At 40.6% G+C, this 27,628-nt stretch overlaps 1 protein-coding gene across 1 annotated transcript; it reads left to right on the top strand.

Moving 5' to 3' along the window:
• The first annotated feature begins 455 nt into the window (after positions 1-455).
• Positions 456-26,737, top strand: LOC138901417 (protein PXR1-like). Its single transcript, XM_070189178.1, has 3 exons — positions 456-567; positions 7,854-7,907; positions 26,265-26,737. The coding sequence occupies exons 1-3, from the start codon at positions 456-458 to the stop codon at positions 26,735-26,737; spliced, it is 639 nt and encodes a 212-aa protein (XP_070045279.1).
• Positions 26,738-27,628: the final 891 nt, after the last annotated feature.

Genomic DNA, 27,628 nt, shown 5'->3' with positions numbered 1-27,628 from the left:
ATTTGGACAGGCGCGCGAACCTCATATGATACTCCCACACACTCATGCTACCCTATTTCAGGCTCTCAAACTTGGCGACACGGGCTGCCTTAGTCTCGGCAGGCAATAAATGATAAATGAAAGTATCAGCAAACTCACTCCACCTTGCCGGAGGGCTCCCCTCCTCACGGGAGTCCTCCTACATCTCAAACCAAGAATAGGCCACCCCTTTCAGGCAGTAGGAGGCCAAATCCACTCCCTCTGTCTCAGTAGTACGCATAACTCGGAGGATCTTGTGCATCTCATTAATAAAGTCTTGGGGTTCCTTCTCAGGATCAGTACCTGTGAACACTGGAGAATCCAACTAGAGAAACTTGTTCACCCTGGAACTAGTGGAATCCGATGGCTGACTAGAAAAAGTGGGTGCACCATTTGATCTCTTGGCTTGGGAAGCCACTATCTGAGCCAACATATGTATGGCTCCCCTAAGATCCCCATCAGAAACACTGGGACCAGAAGCTAGGGCTGGAGGTGGAACTGGAATATCAGTTGGAGGGATCTTTGCACCATCAGTACGTGTAGGGACAGGTGCAATCTAATCAGGAATAGTAGAATCAGGCAATGTAGTGGTTGGGGGAATATTCTCACCCCTTGGGGGCTCACCCACATCATCAAGTAAAGAGTCTACTGCCACTCCTGGGGTGGTTTTGGCTCCTTGCCAGTTCATGCTTTCTTCCTAGGCATCATGTACTGCAAATTAGATCAATGCACGAGTTAGAGGAGGAACAGTGTTACCATCACCTTTATCGCACGATCTAGAACATCAAAGGACTCTACTAGACATGACTCCAAGACAACCTAAGACATTTTAAAACCTTAGGCTCTGATAACAAGCTTGTCATGCCCCGACCTCGGGGAGCGCAACCGGCTCTCAACTGAGATACTCCAGTCGAGCACGCCTGCACAATGTCATCTACCCAATTCACCCATGAATAAAGAGGAGATACATTTCATAAATTAGACAGTATGAGGTCATATGAATAACGCCAGTTCATTTTCCATTAGTTACGTCATTAACAAGTCTCCAAATTAGTACACTATACATTCAAAGCTGAAGTGGTACATATGATACAATTACAACACTTTCAGTTAAACTTCCCCAAAACTAAATACAACCCACACTATGTCTACGGAGCCTCCAACAGAAACAAAAGAGTGATATGACAGTGCCGGCAACAAGGCCCCGACTATACCTCAAAATACTATGCACAAAGGACAAGATATACAGGACCGCGAAATGAAGTGGGGCTCACCAAGTTAGCTGAGGAGAGAGTGTGCTGCTATCACTGATAAATACCACCAGCTATGGAACCACCCATATCCATTAAAGATGCAGCGCCCCCGCAAAAAGGGACGTTAGTGCATATGGAATATTACTAGTATGTAAAACTAAACACCCTCTCATTAGAACGAATAACAGTAAACGGAGAAGGAAACATGAAATCAATAAGAGACTCAAATAGTAATCAAGTTAGGGGAAAGGTAAATTTCAAGTAAGTTTCAATATTTTTAAGTTGAGAGATCTTTAGCACCGATACACCACCGTGTGTTTAGCACGGAGTCCGATCTCAACCCGATCGTCTAAGTTGTCTCACCCCGAGACATCCACTCACAATACCACCATGTGTGCGGCATGGTGTCTGATCTCAGCCCGATCGGCTAAGCCGTCTCACCATAATGTCGTGTGGGTCGACATCACATCACATCTCGCTAGCAATAATCTCATCCCATTCAAGGGGAAACATCTCAACACATCATTCTCATCCCATATAAAAGAAAACAACCTCAACACATTAACACGGGTATTTACCCCTCAATCACTCCTACACCGGCACAAATAGTTTTGGGGTTAGGTTATTTTGACCTACCCTTCCTCGGCGACTAAATGATACTCCCAAAGCATTTATTATTTAAATTAATTTACCACCCATTTCATAATCCTTTACATATCATTCATTTAATGCGCACCAATGGCCATAACGCAATATCATTCTTGGCACGTTGGCCGCACATCATATTTCATGCTTTCTTATTTTACTTGCAAATATCACCATGGATAATAAACAACAAGGCTCTTCAAATTTAGACTTTTAAATATACATGTGAGCAAATAAGGGTGATAAGCACATGGAGATCTCTTAAGCAGTTTGACATAACATCTTTCATTTGAACTTGACTTGAAGTCACAATATTTTAATGCATGACTCATGCTTTGAACACGCCCCCCAAGAATAACATAATATCATAAGAATATTCAGAACACATTTTGAACATATGCATATACCTTTCGACATAAAGTTTATTCAGGACAGCAAGTTTATAATGAACCACTCAGAACTTAAACGAACTTCGTGGGATTTAATTCTAATAGAGAAGTTTAGCCAACGTACCTCGCTTTGAGCTTTCCTTAATTAACTACATAGTTTCAAAAATCCTAGCAACTTGGATCAATTTAGAGATGTGGCAAAATTGAACCCAAATTAGGAAGGAGTTCATGGTTTCAGCTCATTTGAGCATTTTATCAAACACTAGGTGGGCATTATGTTTTCTACCTTCTCCTATGGTGGATTTCCCTCACCCCACAACCCAAGGTCTACTCATTTGGACTCAACTACCTTCCCGCACTCATGATTGTACATGCATGCATAGATACACTCTCATATCTAAGAATTGCTTGCCTTATTACCTATTTTCAGTTAAATCTCGAAATTGAGGGTTAGGGTATAGAATCCTACCTCTAGGATGACGACCTTATGACTCTTTCTTGTGAATTCTTCAAGACTTGATCCAAGATTAGTAAACCATTAGTTTAGGAACCCCCTCTAACTCTAGAGAACTTCCCCACTCTCAAGATATCTGATTTTTACCTCACAAATGGTCCCCAATGACTATATATCGAAATAGGGTCGGGTTACAAAATTAGAAAAAATGAAGCTCTGATGCAATTCTGCGGTCGCATATGCGAACGCATAACACTTCTATGGTCCACAAAATGGACTGCATAATGGCCCTCCAGAACTGGGCCTTTCTGAGCATGTATGACGGGTCTGCGGTCTGCAAACCAATTCTGTGGTCGCAGAAGGGACCGCCGAACCTCCTTCCGAAATTTCTCATGCTTGATCTGCGACAAATGTGCGGTCTGCGAAACAGTTATGTGGCTGCATAATTGACCACAAAATATCATCCAAAATTTACCCAGTTTTCTACTTCACTCTGCGGCAGATCAGTTCTGCGATCGCAGAATGTACTGCAGAAATGCCCTACACTGCCAAAATATTTCTTCAACTCCCCAACGCGCTGTTCAACCCAAAAGATCTGCACCACGGCGAGCAAGCTCGCCTCGAAGAATCTCTACAACCATCAACACATAAATCTATCTTGGCACCACAAAACCCCGAGTTTTAGGTAAAATTTTATAGGGCATTACAAGATACAGGTGGTTCCACAGCAGGCGGCACTGATCATTGCTAGCAGCACACCCTCTTCTCAGCTGATTTGGTGAGCCCTCCTCTATTCTGGGGACATGTGTCATTTTAATCCTTGTACATTGTATTTTGAGGTATAGCCGGGGCCTTGTCACTGGCACTTCCATATTGTACTCATATTCACTTAGAGTCTCTGTAGATGTTCTGTGGGTTGTATTTTGATTGGGGAAAACAAACTAAAAATGTTGTAGTTTTCGGACACGTTTCCACTTTTAAACTATGAACTTGTAATATTTTGGTAATTATTAACGAAGCTTCTTCAAGTAATGTAAATTGGTGTTGTATACTTTTATCCTCTTATTGTCTATCTTTTGTCAATTATTCTCAAATCATTCATGGGAAAGATTGGGCAGTAGGCATCAAGTAGGCTTGCTTGACCAGGATATCTCGGTTGTGCGCCGGTTCCGCTCCCCAAGGTCGGGGCGTGACACATGGTCACAGGTTCAATACCACAATCCGCCCGGCGTGGTCACATGCTCAATATCACAATCCACCTGGTATGGTCACAGGCTCAATATCATAATTCACCCAGCGTGGTCACAGACTACCAGTCCAAACCATACGCAGAGAAAGCAGATATACAAGAATACATGTACATAATCAATGAACAACAAGTTTCATCCTCCTGGATTGGTATAAATGACATGTTACGGTGTTATGCATGTGCAAGTGTACTATCACAACTCAAATCATCAAGTAATATAAGAGACACCAAGTAGCACATTGGGAAGAACACAACAAATCACGTAACATGCATGACACACACAAGGAAGTCAAAAGTAACAACCAGAATACTCCTCTTTCATCAACAACACGCCCCCAGGCCATCACATAGCTTCCACATATAGTCACCCTTATCTCATCGCGTTGACAATATCATAATAGCCACCTGTATCAGTCCGCTCAGACAATGTATCAATAGCCATTGTATCGCTCCGCCCTGATAATAACACAATAGCCACCCGTATCACCTCACCCAGATAATATATCAATAGCCAAACATATCACTCCTCCCATACAATATATCAATAGTCACTCGTATCACTCTGCCCAGAAAATATTCAATAGCCACCTGTATCGCTCTGCACAATCAACAACAGAGAAATGCCACCCTTATACTTAGCATAACAACAATCAATCCGCATAACAAGTCCACATATGCCACAATATTGCCAAACAACAATACCAATATCATAATAAAGCATGGCCCACGGCTCAACAACAATTATACAAGAATTTCAACAACAACAAAGTGAAATGGAAAATAAATCGACAATGAAAGATATTCCATATAACATCTTCAATTAAAAGTATATTAATAACCTAACAGTCTAAACCAGATAATTTCAACATATAATCACGGGTACACACTCGTCACCTCGTGTACACGTCACATAATTCAAATAATGCAATTAGAATAAATCCTGCGTGATAGTTTCCCCCACACAAAGTTAAGCAAGATACTTATCGCAAAAAAGCTAAATCAGTCTTTAATAAGTCCTTCTCGGGTGAATCAACCTCGGTACGGCTCGAATCTTGTAAAAATAACTTAATATCATAAATAAAAATCATACAAAATGATTCCGAATAATAAAGCTTCGATTTTTCACAAGAATAAAAAAAGGTTAACCCTAAAGGTCAACCTTGGGCTCACAGCCTGGAACCCGATAACACTCACAAATTCCGAACACCCATTATGATATGAGTACAACCATAATAATTTCATCCAATTCCTACCTCAAAACGGCTTTCAAATCATCAATTTATGATTTAAAAATATTTTTTACTAAAATCCTCAATTTCTTCAATTCATTTCATTAATCAATCGCTAAATTCAAGGTTGGAATCATAAAATTTAAAAAAATCCGAGCCAAAAATACTTACCCCATTCCAAGGAGTGAAAATCCCCTCTAAAACCCAGCTCCAAAACCTTGTGAGAAAAATTAACTTAATTCTAAAACATGTAAACATGCAGCAGTTGTCCCATCAGGAATCAAATCATAGATGATCCCGAAACTCACGTTTGATAAGCCCAACATGATCCTTGCGAGATTACACCCAAGATAGCCTTTTGAATCACCCAATTTGGTCTTAAAATGATTTGAAGTTTAAAAGGAAGTGAAAATTCCAGAGAGATAAATGGCATTTTCGTAATTATTTACACCAGAAAAAAACCGACAATAAGAAAATCTTTATTTTAGCACCCAAAACTCATTCGGAACCTTCCGGGCACAAATCATATATGCATTTCAATCATAAAATACACTATGGACCTTCTTGCGCACTCAAAACACCGAAAAGAGGTCATCTTGATCCGATATTGACCATGGTCAAACTATAAAAAATCCTTAACTTAACTAGTTTCTCAATCAATGATTCAAAACACACCCGAGCCCCTCGGGACCACATTCAATCATACCAACTAGTAAAAATACATTATTCAAACTTATCCAAAGCCTCAAAACACCCACGGAAATATCATAACAAAGAATCAAGGCTCAAAATGAATAGAATTTCTCGTAAGTTGTTCAATCTTCATTCTTTCAAAAGAGCGTCTGAATCACACTTAAACACTTCGGATTACTTCCAAACTTTGTACACAAGCTCAATTAAGCTTTATAGACTTATCCAAAGTATCGTAATACCAATTGGAGTCCAATAACATCAAAGTCAACTCTTAGTCAAACTTATGAACGTTTAGGTTTTTCAAATTGCCAATTTTTGACAAATAGTGTCAAATTCTTCTATGAACCTCCAAAACCAAATTCGAACATACGTACAAGTCCAAAATCATCATACAAACCTACTAGAACAATCAAACCTGATTCTGTGTTCGTTTACCCAAAAGTCAAACATTGATCAACTCTTCCAACTTAAAGCTTCCAAATCAAAAGTCATTCTTCCAAATCAATCTCAAACCACTCGAAAACCAAAACCAATCATACACTCAAGTCATAATACATCATATGAATCTACTCAAAGTCTCAAACTATCGAATGGAATGCTAAAACTCAAAACGATCGGTCGGATCGTTACAAAGGGGTTGTTTTAAGTGTAGAGACTTAGGTCACCTCAAGAGGGACTGTCCCAGCTAGGGGTGGAGCTCATTCTATTTGAGGTTGTCCTAGAGGGGAGTTAGTTAGATGGAGGACCGGTCCATTGCTATGTATTTTTGGCTAGTCCAAAGGTAGTTGATTCAAGTTGTAAAACAAAACATAGAAAAAGTTATCGCAAGTTACATTTATAATTTGACCTAAATTTGGTTCTAATGTCACTGAGCTTTTCTATCAATATAATTTGAGTTACAGGGTGATATACCCATTAAATTGAAGATCTACGAGTCTATTCAAATGCATTAAACCGTTCGTCGATGCAATATTGGAATAGAGAGATATTCGCATTTTCGCGAGACTGTGTAAGCAGCTCCCTGGGGACACACAAAGTCGGTAGAAGCTTACCTTGTTATATAAAGTGGTAGATTTCGTCTCTAAGTCTCATTTTCGACCAAATCAGACCTCCAAGAACCTCTAAACTCTCTCTAAGCATATCCTAAAGATTCATACACAAATCCAAGACCAAACCACCTAAGTTCTTCATTAAAAGTGTTGTAGAAGTGGTGGAGATCACTAATATGATGTTGTTGATGTGTTGTGAGTTCTTTTAAGTTTAAGGAGAGTTGTTCTTGGAGTTTTTCTTGTTGTTTAAAGGTAAGCTCTTCTTATCCTACATGAGTTTGATCATTTCTAAGCCCTAGCTAAGTTGTTTGAAGCTAGAAGTTATGAGTTGATGGTCAAAAGACGTATAAAAGTTGTGATACCATGTTGGACTATTTTGAGGTGTTTTTATGATGTTGTTGCTACTGGAGTTTTGGGATATATATATATATATATATATATATATATATATATATATATATATATGTGTGTGTGTGTGTGTGTGTGTGTGTGTATGTGTATATGTGCGTGTGTGTGTATGTGTATATGTTGTTGTTGTTGTTAATATGTAACTTGAAGAGAATAAGAAGTGAGGAAGAGTGTTTTGTTGCTAGTTAAGGGCCGAGCTTGTCGCTCGATGTATCGTAAGCTAGAAATTCCTAAGCTTAATGCTTGCCCTATTGTTATTGTTATATTGTATTGTTGGGCTGTTCTCGTGTTGTTAAGTGCTGGATATATAGATTAGGGGTGGCCTGTTATTGTTGATGTTGTGACCTTGAGGGAGGTGAAATAAACGGGGGAGATGTTGTCCGATTTAACGTAGATCAAGCTTGTCGCGTGGTGGCTAGTTGATGTGTTGCTATTGTTGATAGTTGTGTTATTTTCATTTGTGTAGGTTATACTGAAGAGGAGACTTTCCCACCATCTTCGTCGAAGGGTCTACTTAAAGGTATGTAAGGCTTTCCCTTTCTTCTTCCAGCATGTGTCGTAGTGACGTCACCCTTATAAGAGGTTCAGAGGGACGAGTCCTAGCGTATGTTCTATGCTGACCGGTTAAGAGCCTCTAATAGTTCGAAGGTGAATATAGATAAGAAATGAGTTACTCGTAGTTGCAATCCATGGATAATTCCTAGAAAAAAGTAGAGACCTCAAGTAACTTATGTTGAGTCTACGGTGAGAAGTATAGCCTTCGTTTAATGGTATATTATAAATGTCTCACAAGTAGAAATCACGCATAGAACATATTATCTTAAGAAATGGCCGAAGTAGTTTTCATTGGTTAGTGAAGGTAGATACGGAAGATCCCTAATGCTAATAATAGAGAGATGTAAATTAAGATATGCGATAAGTTGCTTAACAAGAACCTCCCCATAAATTTAAAGGCTATGAATGAGCAAGCTAACGAATGAAGAATAGAACGTATGTAGAAGAATGTAAGGTTGCATATGTTATGAAATGCATTGTACTACCTAATAGAATAATAGCGTGAAATAGTAATGAAATTCTATATGTTAAAGGAAGTAGGGATTGAGTTAACGAATGCGATGAGTCGCTTTAAACAATATGAAATATGAGTCGTACGATGTACCAAATGAATTTGTAAAGCTAATATTATGCGAATCTCGAAAGCCTTTTACTATTGTGTCATGACGGATATGTAAATCTAAGAATATTTATGAGTTTCCTTAAATATAATGAGTAGGGATTACGAGTTGCCAAATACAAACTAAGAGTTACCGAAAGTACTAGAAGAAGTTATATGTTATAGACACGAGTACCTAGCTTGTAAGATATTGACTGTTACATGTTGTTGTAATGTTATTTATGCATAAGTATGTTCCTTATGGATGGTCTATGAAAATGTAGGTGGATAATGAAGGTTAACCTATGGACGGTCTATGAAACGTATAAGTAAGATAAAGGTTGGCTATGGCAGTCCCATGTGTACGCATAGTCCGACCCGAGTAGCCGTACAAGCGGTATGCTTTACTGCGTGTACGTGCCACCAGATAGTAATGTTGTAGTGTGCCTTATGGATGGTCTACCTTGCTATGCGTAAGATCCACTTTGTTTTCTGATAATAAGTAACAATGATGACGGAACAAGAGATCTCTAAGCAAGGGTTGGTAGAAATAGTTCAGAATCCTATGATAGGTTGAGTTGTTCAATCAGATAGCAGGACCAAGTGGTCCAAGCGATAGAGATCTAGTAAGCTGATCTAGAGTACGTGGTAAGCCCACTCTTATTCTTATCATTTAGCAGACTATTTTTTTATTTATTCATGCTTTTCAGATTTTAGAATTTATTTATATTGATTGTTTTCTACCTTACATACTTGGTACATCTCATTGTACTAACGTCTCATTGTTGGGGCACTACACTTCATGCCTGGAGGTGCAAGTAACCAGTTTGACGAGCCCTTAGAGTAGATAGGATTGATATTCAGCGGGAAATCAGTTAGACTCAATCTCTTTCGGAGTATATCCGAGTCTAAAGGTCATGATATCAGATTTTGTTATAGATTTACGGGTAGGTCGGGGCCCTGTACAGATGGCATTTTGATGTTAGATACTCTTAGAGGCTTTGTAGACACAGGTTCAATATGTACAGTATGTTAGTGGCCTTGCCGGCCCTCATTTATGTTTTCTTTTTGGGTTGTCTGGTATTGATACTCATAGTGGCCTCCTCGGCCGGAACATGTATTAATGTTTTGAATATGATGGCTAGCTGATACGAAGCTTTCCCGCCTATGATACATTACGAGTTGCGGCCATGTTGGCCATCATAGCTTATAGTGTGATAGAGTTCGTCCATGTTGGACTGTGTATGTTCTGGGTTACGCCCAGCATTCAAGAGTTGCAGAGTGGTTCGCTCAGGCCAGTACAGGACCGGTGTCATGTCCCGACCGCGGGGAGCATGACCGGCGCTCAACCGAGATAACCCGGTCAAGCAAGCCTGCTAGATGCTCTCTACTCATCCTTAAAATGAGTAAAGTGAATATGTATTCCATTAATTAAACAATCATAGGATTTCATGAACAACACCAATTCCATTAACATTAGTTACTACATTTATAATTCCCAAAAAAAAGTACATTACACATTCATAGTTTGAAGCAGAACATGTGATACAAATACAACATTTCTAGTTTGACTTTTCCAAAACCAAGATATAACCCACACTATGTCTATGAAGCCTCTAATGTGTTACACCCTATATTTTCGTACGTAAAAATGCGTCGTAAGCAAACTAATGTAGGACCAAAAATGAGATAATATTTAAAAGTATATAAAGTAAGTTAATCATGTTACCTCTGAGGTTACAAATATTGAAGTTCATGAACAACAAGTACAAAGAGGGTTGGACAGTTCAGAAGCTAAAGCAATTAAATAAAACAATGTTTCGTCGAAAGTCGACAAGTTGGAAATGTTATAACATGTACCTTTGGGGTGAGACTAGGGTGATTAACATGATAAGGAGATTATGTTATGATTTATATTAGTCGTATGACATCCGTGTGTTATGTTTTGAAGTCAAGCGAGTTGTGGAACAAAAGTCGATGAAAGTCATCACAAGTTACATTCATAAGTTTTACTGAAACTTTGGGTCAAATGTAACTACGATTTTCTCCCAATATACTTAGAGTTATGGGGTGTTCCACCCATCAAATTAAAGATCTATGAGTCTATTTTCCAATGCACTAAACTGTTTGTCAATACGACATTGGAGTAGAAAGATATGGGCATTTGTGCGATACTATGCAAGCTGCTAGGTGACAAGTAGGTGTGTCACCAACTTGCTTAAATGAAAGCCCAAAAATGGGCCATTTCGGGTCGTCCAAAGAGGCCTTTTAAGGGCCTATTTTCTTCATATATTAGACTTAAAATAGAGCATAATAACCAGACATAATCTCTGCAAAGAATCCTCCCAAAAATTTCCCACAAACTCTAATTGATTTTCTCTCCCTTTCAAGTTCTAATTGGAGGTAAAACCTGGAGTTTGAAGAACCAAGATAAGAGCTAAGTTATCCAAAAAATAAGGTGAGTTTACTGCTCTATTTCATCCAATTTTTCTTCTGTAAATTCATGGTAAATCGTTCTATACTTGTAAGAACTCACGGGACGGTGATCGGAAGCCGTGAGTTCGAGTTATTCACTTGTAGCGGACTGTTTTGTGGACTGTTTTGTGTTGCTGTTGGGCTGCGTGTTTTACTACTATTTTGTGGAGTTTTGGAGGAGGAAGGGGGTTTATAAACACCATATAAATGTAGGGTGGTTGGCTGGTCGTTCGTCATAACATTTTCGGGTCGTTTGATACTACTACGGTGGTCGCTTTGTGTACGAAGAGATTGGGGTGTGTTGGGCTGTTTTGTAGTATTTGATGGTGTATATAGGGCTGGAAAATGATGTATATATGTTGTTATTGTTCTGTTCTTGTATTGTTGGTGTTATCTTGAATTTGGAGAAAGTAAGGATTATAGGGGAGATGCTGCCCGTTTTAATACAAAATAGGTTTGTCGTTCGTTGTGCGATAGTTGTACCTTTCGTAACTTAACGATAGTATTATTATCATTCTTGTAGATTAAGGTGCGAAGAGGTGAGTTCAACTTGGTGATTGGAAAGATTGTGATAAGGTATGTTAAGGCTAAGCCCTTCCTTTATTTTGGCATGATCTCGTAGCTACATGTGTTAATAATGAGACATAAAGAGAAGTTCGTATTCATGAATTTATTCACATTATTCTAGTCTCATAAGTTATAATATTATTCCTTATCGGGACTTCATATTCAGTTTAGTTTTGTCTTTATTCAGTCAAGAGAGCAGAGGGTCTATATATATATATATACAGTATTACACTATTTTCACCACCATCGAGCTATAATCGGTGGGCAGGCCCCTATTGGGCAACCTCTGATCAGATGGTAAGTTATATATATACCGAGCCTACTGTGGCCGAGCGCCTATGAGCGAGCCCAGGATGGCCGAGATACAGAGCCCAGTATGGCCGAGCGCCTATGAGCGAGCCTACTACGGCCGAGCATTTACACGTACCGAGCCTTATAGGGCCGGACATTTATTTTACTTAATATATTGAGAGAGTTGAGTCAGTATCAGCAGGTAAGTATATCTCCAGACCATCTTTGACTCCCAGTTAATTTCAGTTATCATATTATCAGTTCAGTTTCAGCTTTCAGTTATTTTATTGCCTTACATACTCGGTACATTATTTCGTACTGACGTCCCTTTTCTGGGGGCGCTGCATTTCATGCGTGCAGGTTCAGATAGACAGACGAGTAGGTCTCCTCAGTAGGTGTTTCTTGAGTTCAGCCTGATCGGTAAGCTCCACGTCTTTCGGAGTTGCCAGGTCTAGAGTGTTGTGTACATCTTATGTATATCTGTATATATGTTATGGGTAGGTCGGGGCCCTATTCCGATCATAGTACATCTATCAGTAGAGGCTTGTAGACATATCCTGTTGGTTAGTGCAGTATGTTGGGTTTGTAGGCCTGGTATGTATAATTTGGTGGTTTGTCAGCTGTAGTAGCTATGACGGCCTTTTCAGCCTAGCTTTATATTGATGTTTAGTTAGCGCTAGTTTCCATTCAATTTTATATTTTGCTTCGCAAATTGTCTTGCAAGGTGGCCCCATGGCCAAAGTATGACATTATGTGCTCAGAGTCCCTTAGTCGCAATTTGGTACGCCAGGTTAGGTGAGGCACCGGTGCTTGTCTCGCTCCTAGGTTCGGGGCGTGACAAACTTGGTATCAGAGCAGTTCTATCCTAGGGAGTCTACAAGCCGTGTCTAGTAGAGTCTTGTTTATAGATGTGTTGTGCACCACATTATATAAGCAGGGCACTACAGGGCATTTAGGAGTTGGTTACCCTTCTTTGAAATCTAAATCGTGCTACAGAACTGAGTTATAGGAAATTTGAATTAAACTTATGTGTTGGTGTTTGCATGCACAGATGACGGTGACTAGGAAGACTACGGCTAGCCAGAGGAGAGATACAGCAGTAGGTGAGGGGACCAGCAGGGTACCCCCAGTAGATGGGGCCCAGTCTGAGGCTCAAGGTGAGACCCCTACTCAGCCATTACCGGCTCCTCCACCAACTACGGAGATTCCTAGGGAAACCGCACATCCAGTTCCCCCTCCACTTCCATCAGATCAGGACTTGAGGAGTGCGGTGCATTTGTTGACACAGTTGGTAGCTACCCAGCAACAGGCTAGGGCATCAGCTAGTGCAGGAACTTCTGAGGGGTCTGGGAGTTCAAGGGTCCGAGAGTTTATTGCTTTGAGTCCCCCAGAGTTCACGGGGACAGATCAGAGGGAGGACCCACAGGATTTCATAGATCAGCTTCACAGGATCTTTCGTGTTATGCATGCCACGGAGAAAGAGGCAGTTGAGCTAGCAGCTTTTCGACTCCGAGATATAGCCATCCTTTGGTACGAGGGATGGGAGAGGTCCAGGGGACGTGATGCACCTCCAGCTATTTGGGAGAATTTTTCAGATGCCTTCCTTGACCAGTACTTACCACGGGAGATCCGACAGGCTCGAGTCGATCAGTTTCTAGCCCTTAAACAGGGTAATATGAGTGTTCGAGAGTATAGTCTCTGTTTTGACTCATTGGCCAGATATGCACCATTCATAGTTGCTACTATGCGGGACAGGATTCACAGGTTTATAGCAGGGTCAGCCCCAGAGTTAACCGAGGCATGTGCCACCGCTGCATTGCAGGATAGTATGGATATCTCCCGGATTCAGGCATTCGCCCAGAATATAGAAAGGGGTAGGTGTCGGCAGCAGGGTACAGAGAGGGCTGAGCAAGGGCAATGTAAGAGGATGAGATTTCCCAGGTCTCAGGAGAAATACCAGGGTAGTTATAGGACCCAGTACTTCGGATGGCCACCTAGGCCTCCGCCACCTCAGTTACAGGGTTACAGGTATGACCGCTATACTCAGTCAGGACCAGGTGAGAGCTCATGCGCGTCGGGTTTGCAGCGACAGCGAGGATCTGCGCAGACATGGTCATTTCCTCCACGGTGTGACATCTGTGGTAGAGGACACTTGGGCCAATGCCGAGCAGGTTCTGATGCTTGTTATACATGTGGGCGTCCAGGGCATATGATGCGGGATTGCCCAAATAGAGATTCGGGGGGAATGGCACAACCAGCGAGTTCAGCAACAGGATCATCTATGTCCGTGCATCCTTCAGGGCGTGAGTCTCAGTCTTCGGCTGGTAGAGGTCGGGGCAGAGGTAGAGGTTCCAGTTCAAGTGGTAATCAGAACCGTATCTATGCTTTAGCAGGTCGACAGGACCAAGAGTCTTCACCAGACGTTGTGACAGGTATATTAACCATTTGCTCTCACGATGCTTATGCTTTGATAGACCCAGGATCTACTTTATCGTATATTACCCCATTTGTCGCGAGGAAGTTTGGTATAGTGCCTGAAATACTAAGTGATCCTTTTGCGGTATCTACACCGGTCGGAGAATCGATTATTGCTAGACGGGTTTACCGAGGTTGTACGGTGACAATTTGTAGTCGTCAGACCTCAGCTGACCTAGTTGAGCTAGAGATGATGGATTTTGATGCTATCATGGGCATGGACTGGTTGGCAGCTTGCTATGCCACAGTTGATTGCCGAGCAAAGGCAGCCAGATTTCATTTTCCGGGTGAGCCAGTCCTTGAATGGGTAGGTAATACACCAACACCCAAAGGTAGGTTTATTTCCTATTTGAAGGCGAGGAAAATGATCGCAAAAGGGTGCATTTATCATATTGTGCGAGCTAGAGATGCAGATGCTGAGATACCTACACTTCAGTCTATTCCCGTAGTCAAAGAGTATGCAGATGTGTTTCCAGATGAGCTTCCAGGTATTCCTCCAGAGCGAGAGATTGATTTTAGCATCGATTTGCTTCCAGGAACTCAACCAATATCCGTCCCTCCGTATAGAATGGCACCTGGCGAATTGAAGGAGTTGAAGGAGCAGTTAAAAGATTTGTTGGAGAAAGGTTACATCAGGCCCAGTACCTCACCTTGGGGTGCACCAGTACTATTTGTGCGGAAGAAAGACGGCTCGCTGAGGATGTGTATTGATTATAGGCAGCTGAACAAGGTAACTATTAAGAATAAGTATCCACTTCCAAGGATCGATGACTTGTTTGATCAGTTGCAGGGGGCTAGATGCTTTTCAAAGATAGATTTGAGGTCGGGGTACCACCAAGTCAGAGTTCGGGAAAAAGATATTCCGAAGACAGCCTTCAGGACCCGATATGGCCACTTCGAGTTCCTTGTCATGTCCTTCGGGTTGACTAATGCACCCGCTGTATTTATGGACTTGATGAATAGCCTATTCCGACCATTTTTAGATCTGTTCATGATAGTATTTATTGATGATATTCTGGTTTATTCCCGTTCAGAGGATGAGCATGCAGACCACCTGCAAGCGGTACTCCAAACCCTCCGTGATCGTAAGTTGTATGCTAAGTTTTCTAAATGTGAGTTCTGGTTGAAGTCTGTAGCATTCTTGGGGCATATTGTATCAGATGAAGGGATAAAGGTGGACACTCAGAAGATTGAGGCCGTGAAATCTTGGCCTAGACCTACCACTCCGACAGAGGTTCGTAGCTTTCTAGGCTTAGCAGGATACTATCGGAGGTTCGTAGAGGGTTTTTCTTCCCTTTCGGCACCATTGACGAAGTTGACACAGAAAGAAACTAAGTTTCAATGGATAGAGGCTTGTGAGCGGAGTTTCCAAGAGCTTAAGAACAGGTTGACCTCAGCTCCAGTTCTAACACTTCCAGAGGGTCTAGAGGGTTATGCCGTGTATTGTGATGCATCAGGTGTCGGGTTAGGATGTGTCCTGATGCAACATGGGAAGGTAATTGCGTATGCTTCAAGGCAGTTGAGGAAGCACGAGAGGAATTATCCGACCCACGACCTCGAGTTAGCTGCGGTTGTCCATGCACTTAAGATATGGCGGCATTATTTATATGGTGTTCATGTTGATGTATTTACTGATCATAAAAGCCTACAATATATCTTCAAGCAGAAAGAGTTGAATTTGCGACAGAGGCGATGGCTTGAGTTATTGAAAGATTACGATGTTAACATTCTCTACCATCCAGGGAAAGCTAATGTTGTAGCAGATGCCTTAAGTCGCCGATCTATGGGTAGCTTAGCACATGTAGAGCCCAAGAAAAGACAATTAGCTAGAGAGATTCATCAATTGTCTTCGTTGGGGGTTCGGTTAGTAGATTCTGAGGATGGTGGAGTTGTACTCCAAAACACTACAAAATCATCCCTCATAGCGGAAGTCAAGGAAAGGCAGTACGAGGACCCAGAGTTGGTCGAGCTGAGAGAGCGAGTTCCGCAGCAGAAGAAGCCACTGTTAGAGCTAAAGGGAGATGGGGTTCTCAGATATAGGGGTCGTTTGTGTGTTCCAGATGTAGCAGGGCTACGAGACAGGATTATGTCAGAGGCACATTATTCATGGTATTCCATCCATCCTGGGTCGACGAAGATGTATCATGACATTAAGGATGTGTACTGGTGGAACGATATGAAGAAGAACATTACTGAGTTTGTCGCCTAGTGTACTAGTTGCCAGCAAGTGAAGGTAGAGCACCAGAAGCCTGGAGGGCTAATGCAGACTATAGAGATTCCGACATGGAAATAGGAGGCGATAAACATGGACTTTATCACGGGTTTACCTCGTTCTAATCGTAAGTTCGATTCCATATGGGTGATAGTCGATAGGCTCACGAAATCAGCTCACTTCCTACCGGTCAGATCTACATATATAGCAGAAGATTATGCAAAGTTATATATTAAGGAGATAGTGCGGCTACACGGAGTACCAGTTTCTATTATATCTGACCGTGGGGCTCAGTTTACAGCACATTTTTGGAGGTCATTTCAGAGAGGTCTAGGGACTCAGGTGAATCTCAGCATAGCTTTTCATCCACAGACTGATGGACAAGCCGAGCGCACAATTCAGACGCTCGAGGATATGTTACGAGTATGTGTGTTGGATTTTAAAAGAAGTTGGGATAAACATCTACCTTTTATCGAGTTTGCATATAATAACAGTTACCACTCCAGTATCCAGATGGCTCCGTACGAGGCTTTGTATGGGCGTAAGTGCAGATCTCCTATAGGGTGGTTTGATGTTGGGGAATCTGGGTTATATGGGCCAGACCTGGTTCAACAGGCCATAGAGAAAGTAAAGCTTATCCGGGAGCGACTGTTGACAGCTCAGAGTCGTCAGAAGTCATATTCTGACGTGCGGCGACGAGACTTAGAGTTCAGGATTAATGACTGGGTATTCTTAAAGGTATCACCTATGAAGGGCGTGATGAGGTTTGGCAAGAAAGGCAAGCTTAGCCCACGGTATATTGGGCCTTATAGGATCATTCGGAGAGTGGGCCAAGTAGCTTATGAGTTAGAGTTGCCCTCAGAATTGGAGTCTGTCCATCCGGTTTTTCACGTATCTATGCTACGGAAGTGCATTGGCGATCCTACCCGAGTGGTGCCCACGGATGATGTACAGATTACAGAGGACTTGTCATACGAGGAAATTCCAGTTGCCATCCTAGACCGACAAATCCGCAATCTACGAAATAAGGAGGTAGCTTCCGTAAAGGTTTTATGGAGGAGCAAGAATGTAGAAGAGATGACGTGGGAATCGGAGGAAGAAATGAAGTCTAAATACCCCCACCTATTTCAAACTGAAGATATGGTTCGAGATGGGACGCTACAACATAGCTCTATGTAGGCTAGCAGGTCATCAGGTAAGCTTTTATTTTTCACTTTCAATATTTATGATTTACGGTCGGTGAGGCAAATTGCTGCTATTTATAAAGATTGGCCATGTGTGGCATGTATAGTATGTTTCTGGCTACGTGCAGGTTGGTTTTAACCTAGTGTACGAAGGATACTTTGGCAAAATTTTCCAAAGTCTCTAAGAGTAAACATTCGAGGACGAATGTTCCCAAGGGGGGAGTGATGTTACACCCTATATTTTCGTACGTAAAAATGCGTCGTAAGCAAACTAATGTAGGACCAAAAATGAGATAATATTTAAAAGTATATAAAGTAAGTTAATCATGTTACCTCTGAGGTTACAAATATTGAAGTTCATGAACAACAAGTACAAAGAGGGTTGGACAGTTCAGAAGCTAAAGCAATTAAATAAAACAATATTTCGTCGAAAGTCGACAAGTTGGAAATGTTATAACATGTACCTTTGGGGTGAGACTAGGGTGATTAACATGATAAGGAGATTATGTTATGATTTATATTAGTCGTATGACATCCGTGTGTTATGTTTTGAAGTCAAGCGAGTTGTGGAACAAAAGTCGATGAAAGTCATCACAAGTTACATTCATAAGTTTTACTGAAACTTTGGGTCAAATGTAACTGCGATTTTCTCCCAATATACTTAGAGTTATGGGGTGTTCCACCCATCAAATTAAAGATCTATGAGTCTATTTTCCAACACATTAAACCGTTTGTCAATACAACATTGGAGTAGAAAGATATGGGCATTTGTGCGATACTGTGCAAGCTGCTAGGTGACAAGTAGGTGTGTCACCTACTTGCTTAAATGAAAGCCCAAAAATGGGCCATTTCGGGTCGTCCAAAGAGGCCTTTTAAGGGCCTATTTTCTTCATATATTAGACTTAAAATAGAGCATAATAACCAGACATAAGCTCTACAAAGAATTCTCCCAAAAATTTCCCACAAACCCTAATTGATTTTCTCTCCCTTTCAAGTTCTAATTGGAGGTAAAACCTAGAGTTTGAAGAACCAAGATAAGAGCTGAGTTATCCAACAAATAAGGTGAGTTTACTGCTCTATTTCATCCAATTTTTCTTCTGTAAATTCATGGTAAGTCGTTCTATACTTGTAAGAACTCACGGGACGGTGATCGGAAGCCGTGAGTTCGAGTTATTCACTTGTAGCGGACTGTTTTGTGTTGCTGTTGGGCTGCGTGTTTTACTACTATTTTGTGGAGTTTTGGAGGAGGAAGGGGGTTTATAAACACCATATAAATGTAGGGTGGTTGGCTGGTCGTTCGTCATAACATTTTCGGGTCATTTGACACTACTACGGTGGTCGTTTTGTGTACGAAGAGATTGGGGTGTGTTGGGCTGTTTTGTAGTATTTGATGGTGTATATAGGGCTGGAAAATGATGTATATATGTTGTTATTGTTCTGTTCTTATATTGTTGGTGTTATCTTGAATTTGGAGGAAGTAAGGATTATAGGGGAGATGCTGCCCGTTTTAATACAAAATAGGTTTGTCGTTCGTTGTGCGATAGTTGTACCTTTCGTAACTTAACGATAGTATTATTATCATTCTTGTAGATTAAGGTGCGAAGAGGTGAGTTCAACTTGGTGATTGGAAAGATTGTGATAAGGTATGTTAAGGCTAAGCCCTTCCTTCATTTTGGCATGATCTCGTAGCTACATGTGTTAATAATGAGACATAAAGAGAAGTTCGTATTCATGAATTTATTCACATTATTCTAGTCTCATAAGTTACAATATTATTCCTTATCGGGACTTCATATTCAGTTTAGTTTTGTCTTTATTCAGTCAAGAGAGCAGAGGGTCTATATATATATACAGTATTACACTATTTTCACCACCATCGAGCTATAATCGGTGGGCAGGCCCCTATTGGGCAACCTCTGATCAGATGGTAAGTTATATATATACCGAGCCTACTGTGGCCGAGCGCCTATGAGCGAGCCCAGGATGGCCGAGATACAGAGCCCAGTATGGCCGAGCACCTATGAGCGAGCCTACTACGGCCGAGCATTTACACGTACCGAGCCTTATAGGGTCGGACATTTATTTTACTTAATATATTGAGAGAGTTGAGTCAGTATCAGCAGGTAAGTATATCTCCAGACCATCTTTGACTCCCAGTTAATTTCAGTTATCATATTATCAGTTCAGTTTTAGCTTTCAGTTATTTTATTGCCTTACATACTCGGTACATTATTTTGTACTGACGTCCCTTTTCCGGGGACGCTGCATTTCATGCATGCAGGTTCAGATAGACAGACGAGTAGATCTCCTCAGTAGGTATTTCCCGAGTTCAGCCTGATCGGTAAGCTCCACGTCTTTCGGAGTTGCCAGGTCTAGAGTGTTGTGTACATCTTATGTATATCTGTATATATGTTATGGGTAGGTCGGGGCCCTGTTCCGATCATAGTACATCTATCAGTAGAGGCTTGTAGACATATCCTGTTGGTTAGTGCAGTATGTTGGGTTTGTAGGCCTGGTATGTATAATTTGGTGGTTTGTCAGCTGTAGTAGCTATGACGGCCTTTTCAGCCTAGCTTTATATTGATGTTTAGTTAGCGCTAGTTTCCATTCAGTTTTATATTTTGCTTCGCAAATTGTCTTGCAAGGTGGCCCCATGGCCAAAGTATGACATTATGTGTTCAGAGTCCCTTAGTCGCAATTTGGTACGCCAGGTTAGGTGAGGCACCAGGTGCTTGTATCGCTCCTAGGTTCGGGGCGTGACAAACTTGGTATCAGAGCAGTTCTGTCCTAGGGAGTCTACAAGCCGTGTCTAGTAGGGTCTTGTTTATAGATGTGTTGTGCACCACATTATATAAGCAGGGCACTACAGGGCATTTAGGAGTTGGTTACCCTTCTTTGAAATCTAAATCGTGCTACAGAACTGAGTTATAGGCAATAGTACTAGTATGTAAGACTAAACACCATCTCAATAGAACGAGTAACAGTACAATGAGAAAGAAACATGGAATCAATGAGAGCCTCAAACAATATTAACGTGTCAAGTTAAGAGAAAGGTAAAATTCATGTAAATTTCAATATTTTTAAGTTGGGAGATCTTTAGTACCGATATACCACCGTGTTATTAGCACGGAGTTTGATCACGGCCCGATCGGCTAAGCCGTCTCCTCCAAATACATCCAATCACAACAACACCATGTGCACGGCATGGCGTCTGATCTCAACCCGATCAGCTAAGCCGTTGTCACGCCCCGAACCTAGGAGCGAGACAAGCACCCCGTGCCTCACCTAACCTGGCGTACCAAATTGCGACTAAGGGACTCTGAATACATAATGTCATACTTTGGCCATGGGGCCACCTTGCAAGACAATTTGCGAAGCAAAATATAAAACTGAATGGAAACTAGCACTAACTAAATATCAATATAAAGCTAGGCCGACAAGGCCGTCATAGCTACTACAGCTGACAAACCACCAATTTATACAAACCCAACATACTGCACTAACCAACAGGATATGCCTACAAGCCTCTACTGATAGATGTACTGTGATCGGAATAGGGCCCCGACCTACCCATAACATATATACAGATATACATAAGATGTACACAAAACTCTAGTCCTGGCAACTCCGAAAGACGTGGAGCTTACCGATCAGGCGGAACTCGGAAAACACCTACTGAGGAGGTCTACACGTCTGTCTGTCTGAACCTGCACGCATTAAATGCAGCGCCCCCAAAAAGGGACGTCAGTACGAAATAATGTACCGAGTATGTAAGGCAATAAAATAACTGAAATCTGAAACTGAACTGATAATATGATAACTGAAATTAACTGGGAGTCAAAGATGATCTGGAGATATACTTACCTGCTGATACTGACTCAACTCCTTCAATATAGTAAGTAAAATAATTGTACGGCCTTATAAGGCTCGGTATATATATAACTGCTCTGCCATAGTAGGCTCTCTCATAGGCGCTCGGCCATACTAGGCTATGTATCTCGACCATGCTGGGCTCGCTCATAGGCGCTCGGCCACAGTAGGCTCGGTATATAACTTTCCATCTGATCAGAGGTTGCCCAATAGGGGCCTGCCCATCGATTATAGCTCGATGGTAATGAAAATACTGTAATACTGTATATATAGGCTTGCTGCTCTCTTGACTGAAAGAAGACAATACTAAAATTGAATATAGAGTCTCGATAAGGAATAATATTGTAACTTATGAGACTAGAATAGTGTGAATAAATTCATGAATATGAACTTCTCTTTTTGTCTCATTACTAACACATGTAGCTACGAGATCATGCCAAAATGAAGGAAGGCTTAGCCTTAACATACCTTATCACAATCTTTTCAATCACCAAGTTGAACTCACCTCTTCGCACCTTAATCTACAAGAATGATAATAATACTATCGTTAAGTTACGAAAGGTACAACTATCGCACAACGAACGACAAACCTATTTTGTATTAAAACGGGCAGCATCTCCCTTATAATATGCCCTTCCTCCAACTTCAAGATAACACCAACAATACAAGGACAGAACAATAACAACATATATACATCATTTTCCAGCCCTATATACACCATCAAATACTACAAAACAGCCCAACACACCCCAATCTCTTCGTACACAAAACGACCACCGTAGTAGTGTCAAACGACCCGAAAATGTTATGACGAACGACCAGCCAACCACCCTACATTTATATGGTGTTTATAAACCCCCTTCCTCCTCCAAAACTCCACAAAATAGTAATAAAACACGCAGCCCAACAGCAACACAAAACAGTCCACAAAACAGTCCGCTACAAGTGAATAACTCGAACTCACGGCTTCCGATCACCGTCCCGTGAGTTCTTACAAGTATAGAACGACTTACCATGAATTTACAGAAGAAAAACTGGATGAAAGAGAGCAGTAAACTCACCTTATTTGTTGGATAACTCAGCTCCTATCTTGGTTCTTCAAACTCTAAGTTTTACCTCCAATTGGAACTTGAAAGGGAGAGAAAATCAATTAGGGTTTGTGGGAAATTTTTGGGAGGATTCTTTGCAGAGCTTATGTCTGGTTATTATGCTCTATTTTAAGTCTAATATATGAAGAAAATAGGCCCTTAAAAGGCCTCTTTGGACGACCCGAAATGGCCCATTTTTGGGCTTTCATTTAAGCAAGTAGGTGACACACCTACTTGTCACCTAGCAGCTTGCGCAGTATCGCACAAATGCACATATCTCTCTACTCCGATGTCGTATTGACAAATGGTTTAATGCGTTGGAAAATAGACTCATAGATCTTTAATTTGATAGGTGGAACACACCATAACTCTAAGTATATTGGGAGAAAATTGCAGTTACATTTGACCCAAAGTTTCAGTAAAACTTATGAATGTAACTTGTGATGACTTTCATCGACTTTTGTTCCACAACTCGCTTGACTTAAAAACATAACACACGGATGTAATACGACTAATATAAATCATAACATAATCTCTTTATCATGTTAATCACCCTAGTCTCACCCCAAAGGTACATGTTATAACATTCCCAACTTGTCGACTTTCGATGAAACATTGTTTTATTTAATTGCTTTAGCTTCTGAACTGTCCAACCCTCTTTGTACTTGTTGTTCATGATCTTCAATATTTGTAACCTCAGAGGTAACATGATTAACTTACTTTATATACTTTTAAATATTATCTCATTTTTTTGTCCTACATTAGTTTGCTTACGACGCATTTTTACATACGAAAATATAGGGTGTAACAGCCGTCTCACCACAATGTCGTGTGGGTTGACATCACTTTCCGCTAGCAATCATCTTATCCTAATTAAGGGGAATTATCTCAACACATCAATCTCCTCCCATTTAAGGGGAAATAATCTCATCACATCAACACGGGGATTTTACCCCTTAACCACTCCTACACCGGCACGTGTAGTTTCGGGGTTAGGCTATTTCAATCTTCCCTTCCTCGGTGACTCAACGATACTCCCAAAACATTTATTATACAAAGGACTTACAGCTTATTTCATAAGCTATCACACTTCTTTTCATTTCGTTGGCACTAGTGGCCACAGGTGTAATTTCGTTCTTCGCACGTCGGTCGTATTTCATATTTCATACACACTCCTTTCATTTTCAAGCATCATCATGGTTTATCAACAATAAGGGCATTCCCAATCGAGACATTAAATATATATATTTATATATATATATATATATATATATATATATATATATAAAAGCAATAAGGATATTAAGAAAATTGAGTTTTTCTTCCACAATTAGGCATAATAACTTGCAATTCAAACATGATTTTAAATCACAACACCTTTGATACATTGGTCATACTTGGTTACATTCTCGGAGGAGATCATGATATGATACGAACATTTGGAACACAGTTTGAGAACATACCTCTTTCAACATAACACTTATTTTGAATAATCAAATTATTAGGAAGGACTCAGAATATGAGGAATAAGAACTTGAGCCAATGATAATTTCAACTTACGAGGACATCATGAAATTCCTAGTAAGAGCTTTTCTTAGCAAGAGGAGTTTAGCCAACATACCTCGCTTGAGCTTTTCTTAAATTACTATAATATTTCGAAAATCCTAGAAAATTCAATCTATAGGAAGATGATAAAATCGAATCAAAATTAGAAGGATTTTCATTATATAAGTCTCTAGGGAATTTCGTCGAACACCTATCATGCAAAATTGAATACAAGGCTTCTACAATGGTAATCCTTTCCTCCCTCAATCAATATTAACAAGAATCTACTCGGAATAGTTCAACAACCCCATATACTACCCCATAATGGCACATGCATGGCCTAACTCCAACTCTACGACTTACTTTAACTCATAACGATTGCATGAAGGTTTTAGAACAAGGTCTTACCCGAATAGTTGATGTCCTAGTGAGTGATTCCCTTGAATCTTCAAGATTGGGGCAATAACTGATGAGCAAAGGGGCAGGGGCTTCCTTTTCTCTCTCTAAGATACTCCCCTCTCTCTAAAATAGCATCATGAATACATAAACCAATGACATGGTCTAAATAGGCCCACAACTAAATCACATATAGGCCAAAAACCCGGTGTCACATCATCATGAGCATCTAATAAGAGTAAATAGTCTCAACTAAATAACATATGTCTGGAAAGAAAATAAATAGATAGAGATAGATAGATAAGTGGGGAAGGGGGACTCCATGAGCTACGGATCGCATTAAGTAAAGCAGCTCACCACGAAGTCTCCTATATACACCCCTACTCAGCCGGATGGGTACCACTAGTACCTGCCTCAGAAACTGTAGTAAAATGTGTAGAAGTGCAGTATGAGGACAAAACCACGGTACTCATTAAGTATCAAATCTAGCCTCGAAGTAGTAGGGATGAGGGGTCGAGATCAACACTTACTAACAGTCCAATAATCAGGTGAAAGCATAAGCAAGATGCGAAATAAGACATGGTATCATCAAATAAGTACGAAAGCTAGAGAGACAACACATGTGGAATTTAGGCATGCTTTACAGATGTAGGAGATCAAATCACGTGTCAAATGCCCCAATCCTCACATAAAGCCTTAATGTAACTCAACCAACATTTGTATAGAAATCATTGCATGAGTCTAAGATATGTCAATATGCATGCTCAGGATCCCTTCTCAAACCTCACAGAGCACAAATCCATGTGCCTGACACAGGCCATGTGTCCAAGCCAAGCACCAAAATCTGAGTGCCTACACTCATAGGGCCCAAAGTAACATGGCTAATCAACTGACTCCGGAGGGATGGATCCATGTCCAAACGTTGATCATTTAACAATCAATGATCAATAACCAATAATCAATATTCTCTTATATAGTCTGTAATGCCAATTTTCTCAAGTTGCCACAATATCAAACTCTTCAACTCCTGCATATGTGTGTGTAATAATATAATTAAGAAGTATCGGACATAACAATAGATATGCGGATAAAATGTCCTAGGGCTAAAAGGGCTAATCATGTAATTCAATTTATGTCAACAGTTCAATAAGCAATTTTAACATTCAAAAATCTTTTCATAATATTTAAAATGAATAAATTAAGCCATGTAACCACCAATACAACAACAAAAACAAACCCAATATATTCTCACAAGTGGGGTCTGGGGAGAGTAATGTGTACATAGTCCTTACCCCTACCTAGTGAAGGTAGAGAGGTTATTTCCAATTGACCCTCGGCTCAGAAGAAGAAGAAGAAGAAGAAGAAGAAGAAGAAGAAGAAGAAGAAGAAGAAGGAGAAGGAGAAGGAGAAGGAGAAGGAGAAGGAGAAGGAGAAGGAGGAGGAGGAGGAGGAGGAGGAGGAGGAGGAGAAGCAGGAGAAGAAGAAGGAGGAGGAGAAAGAGGAGAAGAAGAAGAAGAAGAAGAAGAAGAAGAAGAAGAAGAAGAATAATAATAATAATAATAATAATAATAATAATAATAATAATAATAATAATAATAATAATAATAATAATAATAAGAAGAAGAAGAAGAAGAAGAAGAAGAAGAAGAAGAAAAGGAGAAGAAGGAGGAGAAGAAGGAGAAGAAGCAGGAGAAGAAGCAGGAGGAGGAGGAGAAGAAGGAGAAGGAGGAGGAGGAGAAAGAGGAGGGGAAGGAGAAGGAAAAGAAGGAGAAAGAGAAGGAGAAGCAGGAGAAGGAGAAGGAGGAGGAGGAGGAAGAGGAGAAGGAGAAGAAGAAGAAGAAGAAGAAGAAGAAGAAGAAGAAGAAGAAGAAGGAGAAGAAAAAGAAGGAGAAGAAGAAGAAGGAGAGGGAGGAGGAGGAAAGGGAGGAGGAGGAAAGGGAAGAAGAAGAAGAAGAAGAAGAAGAAGAAGAAGAAGAAGAAGAAGAAGAAGAAGAAGAAAAGAAAGAAAAGGAAGAAAAAAGAACAAGAGGAAGAAAAGAAAGAAAAGGAAGAGAAAAGAACAAGAGGAAGAAAAGAATAAGTAGTACCAAATAGTGACAACAGCAAAAAGACTATAACTAAAGCGAACTCAACAACATGACGTAACATAGACATAAGAGTATGAAGGTACATGAGTGCTACTAAGTCTACTGGTACGAAAAGGAGAAACTTACAACTACATACTAACCTTCTACCTGTTACTCGACCTCCACACCTTCCTATCAAGGGTCATGTCCTCAGTAAGCTGAAGTAATATCATGTCCTGCCTAATCACCTCTCCTATTACTTCTTCGACCTACCATGACCTCTTCTTAAACCCGGCATGGCCAACCTCTCACACCTCCTAACAGGAGCATCTATGATCCACTTCTTAACATGCCTGAACCATCTTAACCACGATTCCCTCATCTTGTCCTCCACGGAATCCACTCTCACTTTGCCCCGAATAACTTTATTCCTAATTTTATCTCTTCTGGTACACCCACTCACCCATTCCCACCATGTAACCATCAATCATGAATAAACTATGACAAGTGTATGACTACGGCTTAATAAGAAAGCTAAACATGGTAAAACAATCTTTTATTCCCAATTTAACAAGTCATAACCTTAAGCATGCTTTTAAATCACAATTAAGAGTCACCACGTAGTCATACAATCAATAAAACATGAATAATAAACTCACATAGTCCAAACAAGGCATATCATAAGCCAACTCTGCCGGATATGGTCATAACTTAGTTATGCATATATGCTCGTCACCTCGCATATACGTAGCTCTTAAATCAATCAACAAGTAGCAAATATCTCACATATGGGGAGAATTCCCTCTTACAAGAATAGACTAGAGACTTGCCACTTCCCAGTTAGCTTCAATCAACAACAACCAACTTTAATTATATTGAATCTCGGGCCTCGGACCCGGAATCCGGAATTGATCATAGA

This window comes from Nicotiana tomentosiformis, chromosome 11, assembly GCF_000390325.3.
Source record: "Nicotiana tomentosiformis chromosome 11, ASM39032v3, whole genome shotgun sequence".
In the NCBI taxonomy this organism is placed as follows: domain Eukaryota; kingdom Viridiplantae; phylum Streptophyta; class Magnoliopsida; order Solanales; family Solanaceae; genus Nicotiana; species Nicotiana tomentosiformis.
Note: the sequence above shows the minus strand (reverse complement) of the source record. Positions and strands in the feature narration are given on the sequence as shown.

Excerpts from the sequence above, each read along its gene's own strand:
- LOC138901417 (XM_070189178.1), top strand. The coding sequence starts at position 456 with ATGGCTCCCCTAAGATCCCCATCAGAAACACTGGGACCAGAAGCTAGG. Across the intron at positions 568-7,853 it reads ATCAGTACGTGTAGGGACAG|GTTATACTGAAGAGGAGACT; the intron begins GTGCAATCTAAT and ends TCATTTGTGTAG. Across the intron at positions 7,908-26,264 it reads GTCGAAGGGTCTACTTAAAG|AAGAAGAAGAAGAAGAAGAA; the intron begins GTATGTAAGGCT and ends AATAATAAGAAG.